At 40.2% G+C, this 6,792-nt stretch overlaps 1 protein-coding gene across 1 annotated transcript in view; it reads left to right on the forward strand.

The window, feature by feature from the left end:
• The window catches only part of AKAP4 (A kinase (PRKA) anchor protein 4), a 30,817-nt gene that overhangs the window by 4,756 nt on the left and 19,269 nt on the right, over nucleotides 1-6,792 (forward strand). The window contains exons 2-5 of the mRNA XM_011946739.1: nucleotides 1,018-1,113; nucleotides 2,185-2,235; nucleotides 2,784-2,885; nucleotides 5,340-6,788. Coding sequence (XP_011802129.1) covers nucleotides 1,018-1,113; nucleotides 2,185-2,235; nucleotides 2,784-2,885; nucleotides 5,340-6,788 — 1,698 coding nt within the window. The remainder of the gene's footprint in view (nucleotides 1-1,017; nucleotides 1,114-2,184; nucleotides 2,236-2,783; nucleotides 2,886-5,339; nucleotides 6,789-6,792) is intronic.

Here is a 6,792-nt window from a genome sequence, read left to right on the forward strand (position 1 = left end):
TTTTTTGAGACGGAGTCTTGCTTTGTTGCCCAGGCTGGAGTGCAGTGGCACCATCTCGGCTCACTACAAGCTCCGCCTCCCGGGTTCACGCCATTCTCCTTCCTCAGCCTCCGAGTAGCTGGGACTACAGGCACGCACCACCATGCCCAGCTAATTTTTTGTATTTTTAGTAGAGGCAGGGTTTCACCGTGTTAGCCAGGATGGTCTGGATCTCCTGACCTCATGATCCGCCCGCCTCCGCCTCCCAAAGTGCTGGGATTACAGGCGTGAGCCACCATGCCCCGCAGAGATTATTTTTTCTTTCTAAAATAAATTAAACTTGATCCTATTGGATCAGGGTCTGGTCTTCCCTCAGATTTCTGTCTCTTGGTGTTATATTTATGGTTATTAGACTGGGTTTTCTCACCATTCACAATCTTGTTCTATATATTGAAATTGTATATGTTGTTTTAATAAAAGGGCTATTTATTTACTGCTATTGACTTTAGTCTTTTCCAGTGGCTTTGAGTGATGTGTTATAGCTGTTTATCTAATTTCACTTTCTTTAGTGTAATGGGAAAGACTGGTTGAACTGGAGTTAGCTAGAATTAAGTTAGAGGGGGTAACGTGAGCTGGAGTTTTTTGAAGGTACTCGAGGGGGTAAAGAAATGTGGAGATCAGAGAGATTTAGTTAGTAGAGTTGGGTAGAAGTAAATCACTAAATGTAATCCCCAAAGTCACTAGATTTCCTTTTAAATTTGATTCCCAGGTCATCATACTCTCATGATTCCAAATACTTGATATGGGGAGTCTAAATTAAAGGAGACTATGGGTTTTGCTAAAAGATAATGATCCTGAGCATCAAGTTCAAACATCTTAATGTGTCCCCCACAGCTCGCCCCACCAGTCCCTAGCCTAAACCTATGTATGAAACACAAAAATGGATTTCAGAACCCCTCCAGAGATTCTTATCCAAACTGATCTGGTTTCCAAAAACCATATATAAGCATTTCAGCTTTCTTTTCTTTCTCTTTCCAGATGTCTGATGATATTGACTGGTTATGCAGCCACAGGGGTGTGTGCAAGGTAGATCTCCACAACCCAGCAGGACAGCAAGATCAGGACCGGAAAGTGGTAAGATAAAAAATGACTCATGCCGAGGAGTAGGAAAAATTGGCATATGGGTATAGATATCCCTGGGACCCAAGATAAACTAATGGACGATGATGCCATGACTTCTTCAAGCAACCAAGCTCAACAAGGTCTGTCAGGGACCAGTGTGCTCATATATCACACAGAGATAAAAATCAAGGGAGGGGCAGGGTGTGGTGTGATGTAAAGGACCTAGGGAGAGGAGGCTGGGGAGGAGCCTGAGGGGAGGGAGGAGTGGTGGTTGCCTAGCAACCAGCCCCTATTAGTTAAGACCTCTTAAGTCATAATAATGTTGCCTAGCTAACAATGTTACCCTAGGACCCCTCAGGAGGGCAAAATGCTTCATGGTCTGTTTCCCAAACTTGGAGTAATTTCATAGGGCTTCACAGTCTTCAATCATGTTCAAATGCCACACATATTATTATTTAATTAATTTGTATTTTTACAATGTTTTAAAAATTGACTTACATTTTAAAAATTGCAATCATGCTAAGAAATATTATCCATAATATCCCAGGTTTGATGTTCTAGTATATATTCTCCCTAATGCACAATAAAATTCGCATATTAAATGCAGAAATGTTTATCCATGTACTACTTAAAATATGCTATATTAATGATAATAAAATAAATTTTGAGAAACACTAGTGTAGTAGCAAGTGCCCTAAACTGGAAGCCAGGAAAATTGAGTTCTAATATAAGCTCCACATTTAAGTTTTTGTCAGTTGGGCAAGCCATTTCTCTTCTCAGTTTTCTCAATTAATACATGTGGATATTGTACCTTGGGCCTCGCTCTGACAGGAGGTTGGTATTCTCCTTTAAGAAATGTACTAATGCTAAGATTCTGTCTGCCTAACAATAATCACAGTATTAACATTTTTTGGGTACTTGCTATGTGCCAGGAAATCTGCTTTTACATGCTTTCCATATAGTGTCTCAGTTAATCCTCACAAGAACCCTCTGAGGTAGGTGCTATTATCATCTTCAAGAAAGAGAAATTATGCCCCTTTCTCTATAGAGTTTTTCTAAATTCACCCTTCTAATTTGATGCAGATATGTTTTGTCGATGTGTCCACCCTGAATGTAGAAGATAAAGATTACAAGGTGCGTATTCTCTGCTCAGAGTCGGAATCGGTCAGAAGCTGCTGAGAAGGGTTATCAGTGAAATATGAAGAATGGAAAATGTTGGGGGAGAGAGGGGAAAGGTGGAGGGGACTCAGGGGGAAAGCCAGCATTCTCATGAGCCCAAGATCCCTGTTTCTGAATTTACTGTCACTCTTGATATCAAGTCTCATTTTAGAAGCCACTTAAGTTGCTGGTAGGGCTGATAGAGATAAAACATGGAAGACAGCATGTCAGAAAAGTTGTTTTTTATTTTTTATTAAAAAAAAAACCCATCCAAAGGGTGATGAATATGTTTCTTGAGACTGATGGCTTTGTGAGCATCTTCAGAGTGGGGAGTAGTAATTTGTGGAGGGAATGTCATCTCATTCTTCAAAGACTAGATAGCCTCAGAAGCCTACCTCTCCTGCAGAAAGAAAAAGGATAAAAGAAGTCATAACATTCACAATTTGAAGTAATAGCCTAGGCGGGGCAGCCTGGAGAAATCTCCAAAAGCAACTGTCTAAGAGTCTCACCATTTAATTCCGTAGGATGCTGCTGGTTCCAGCTCAGAAGGCAACTTAAACCTGGGAAATCTGGAAGAAAAAGAGATTATCGTGATCAAGGATACTGAGAAGAAAGACCAGTCTAAGGTACACTTAGCCTCTGAGATTCCACCACTTCTATTCTCAGAGCTCAATGATGAGTCTGCAGACTCTGGATCAGACATGGTAAGACAACTACTGTCAAACAGGCTCATCAATTTGAATACTATGACATTCTAGAGAACACAGGCCTAAGTTCAAGACCACAGTAAGTTCAACACCCAGGTACTTAATAATGGCACTAATCACAGAGGCTCAGAATGCCCTCTCCTGATTTCCAGCTACCCGTCCAATCAGAATCACACAAGATTATTTGTAATGTTCTTTGCTGGTTGGTAATGGACCTGTGTGCCCCACATTGCCCAGCATCCAGCAAGGAAGAAAGAGGGGTATGGAGCAGAGACAATCCGTAACCAGCAAGAATTTGAGTGCCTCGTCCTTACCCTGTTGTCTAAGAGATTACCTAGGCTGTTGAGTAGCTTAAAGTTAGAAGCAATTAGACTTGCATGCCACTGTGACATACAAACTCCTTTTGGTTTTGTTTAAGTATCCAAAATTATATCTGTTAGGGTTCTGGCTTTGGGAGGGCACTGGAGCATACAACAAGTCACCCTCTCATGCCTACAAGCCTGGAGTGGCTGGTAATGGGACAGGATATTTGACTTTAATGCACAGGAATCAAATGTTTCTTGTTCTGTGTCTCTAGGCTCATATTATAACCAAAACATTATTTCTGACCCCAGACTCCTTTGGAGTGAAAGGAAAGGCCCCTAAGGAAGGAAAAACAAGTTTACATTACAGTATCCAAAGAGTTTTCAGTTTATTTGGGTATAGCCAACTCAATTTTGGAGTCTTAAGAAAGGGATAAAGTATACCTGGCACTGATTTTTGGAAAAGCAGCCCATGTTTCCTACATACAATGCAGATCTGCTTGATTGTAACTTAAGCTCATTTGCAAAAAGTTGACTTTATCATGACCTCACATTTCTAGAAATTCAGTGAAAAGAGAGGAGATGAAGCAATAGAAGGAGCAGAGGGCTCGGCAGTTATTGTTGGGTGGAATATGTGTATATAGTACATATACACATATATGGACATGGGCTTACACAGTCACAGGCATAGATATACACATATAAATTTATACAAAATGATACACACATCAACATATACATTTATATACATTTACAAAAAAAATTTATACAAGCAATGATAAATACATGCTTGGCTACATTTGATATTGACACACACAAGCATTGATGTAGCAAACTTAATCTGATCATAAATAATGACACACATATACAAATATATACAAAGTCATACAGCATCAGATGCAGCGACATGCCCACACACAACACACATAAACACCCATATTACACAATGCGTGAACATACATTCACACACATTACATGCATAAGACTTGATCAAAACATAGTGACCAAACAGACTCAGTTATTGGTATACACGCTTATAAATATACATATCTATGCAAAGACATATATGGTCATACACAGTCATGCTGACATACACACAAACTTACACTAAGCAACACATATTTACTAATGCACTTGTTTGTATGCATTGATACATACACTGTTGACACAAATGCAATAACACACCTACTCACACACATACTCAAATACCAGGGTATGTACAACATTGACATACACATGGTCAAGCATTGACATAACATATAAATATAGCATAAATTGATACCCAATTTATGAATATACATAGTCATTATACAATCACCTGTTTACACATACTCATATTTTAACATACATATACATTAATATATTAAAATTGTATCTTATATTAATGAGTGTGTGTTAATATATGAATTTATGCTTTAACATATATAAAGGCATTTATAGCTGCATGATACATACTAGTGAATTTATATACACACATATATGCAGATTACTCAAATTGACTCATTTACATATTCAGAGACACACGGACATAGACACTCATATTTTGACATTCACACATGTACAAATATGCATACTAACATGCACATGTCAGCCTATACAGTAGACATATACAATAGGTAATGATGTCAACACATTATTACACATGCTTAGACACAGTCACACATATGCACACACACACAGAGGTGCATTTTCACACACTAACGATACAGAATGGCACATTCTCACATCTATTGAGATGTTCACACATGTTAACTGCTATATTTCCATGCATATATACACACACAACAGACACACTGACACATTTTTGACCCATTGAGATACAACATATTCATATGAGTTGGCAGACATATATTGATAACACTTGTGTATAGTTAAGTACACACATGTATGTACTTTGAACTTTTGTTGCTGCCACTTCTGCTTGAATGTGTACTAATGGATATAAGTGGATGTTATGTTCTCATACAAACTCTAAAAGGTCAAATCCCTAATCTGATACATCTTCTAAGTAAAATAAGGGAAAGAAATAGCCTACCCAAACTCTTATGGATAGGTCTTCTTCTTTTTTTAGACGGAGGGATCTGTGTGCCTTTTCAAACAAGCTCCCTCTGATCCCGTAAGTGTCCTCAACTGGCTTCTCAGTGATCTCCAGAAGTATGCCTTGGGTTTCCAACATGCATTGAGCCCCTCAACCTCTACCTGTAAACATAAAGTAGAAGACACAGAGGGCGAATATCACACAGAATCCTCTGAGAACTGCTACAGCGTCTATGCTGATCAAGTGAACATAGATTATTTGATGAACAGACCTCAAAACCTACACCTAGAAATAGCAGCAGCTAAAAACACCAACAATAGTCAAAGTCCTTCAGCTCCTCCAGCCAAACCTCCTAGCACTCAGAGAGCAGTCATTTCCCCTGATGGAGAATGTTCTATAGATGACCTTTCCTTCTACGTCAACCGACTATCTTCTCTGGTAATCCAGATGGCCCATAAGGAAATCAAGGAGAAGTTGGAAGGTAGAAGCAAATGCCTTCATCATTCAATCTATCCATCCCCTGGGAATAAAGAGAGAATCAGTCCCCGAACTGCTGTGAGCAAGATTGCTTCTGAAATGGCCCATGAAGCTGTGGAACTGACCGCTGCAGTAATGCGTGGCACTGAGGAGGAGTCCAGGGAAGGTGGCCAGAAAAGCTTTCTATATAGTGAATTATCCAACAAGAGCAAAAGTGGAGACAAACAGATGTCCCAGAGAGAGAGCAAAGAATTTGCAGATTCCATCAGCAAGGGGCTCATGGTTTATGCAAATCGGGTGGCATCTGACATGATGGTCTCTGTCATGAAGACCTTGAAAGTGCACAGCTCTGGGAAGCCAGTTCCAGCGTGTGTGGTCCTGAAGAGGGTGTTGCTAAGGCACACCAAGGAGATTGTGTCCGATTTGATTGATTCCTGCATGAAGAACCTGCATAATATTACTGGGGTCCTGATGACTGACTCAGACTTTGTCTCAGCTGTCAAGAGAAATCTGTTCAACCAATGGAAACAAAATGCTGCAGACATCATGGAGGCCATGCTGAAGCGCTTGATCAGTGCACTTACTGGTGAGGAGAAGGAGACTAAGTCTCAGAGTCTGTCATACGCATCTTTAAAAGCTGGGTCCCATGATCCCAAATGCAGGAACCAGAGTCTTGAATTCTCCACCATGAAAGCTGAATTCTCCACCATGAAAGCTGAAATGAAAGGGAGGGACAAAGGCAAAATGAAATCAGATCCATGCAAGTTGCTGACTAGTGCTGAGAAACTCCATATGGCTAAGTATAGCAATGATGGGGCAGCCCTTGCTGAGTTGGAAGAACAAGCAGCCTCGGCAGATAAGCCCAATTTCAGGGGCACCAGGTACATTCACAGCGGTGCAATGCCACAGAACTATCAAGACTCTCTTGGACATGAAGTAATTGTCAATAATCAGTGCTCTACAAATAGCTTGCAGAAGCAGCTCCAGGCTGTCCTGCAGTGGATTGCAG

This window comes from Colobus angolensis, unplaced genomic scaffold, assembly GCF_000951035.1.
Source record: "Colobus angolensis palliatus isolate OR3802 unplaced genomic scaffold, Cang.pa_1.0 Scaffold252, whole genome shotgun sequence".
Classification (NCBI taxonomy): Eukaryota; Metazoa; Chordata; class Mammalia; order Primates; family Cercopithecidae; genus Colobus; species Colobus angolensis.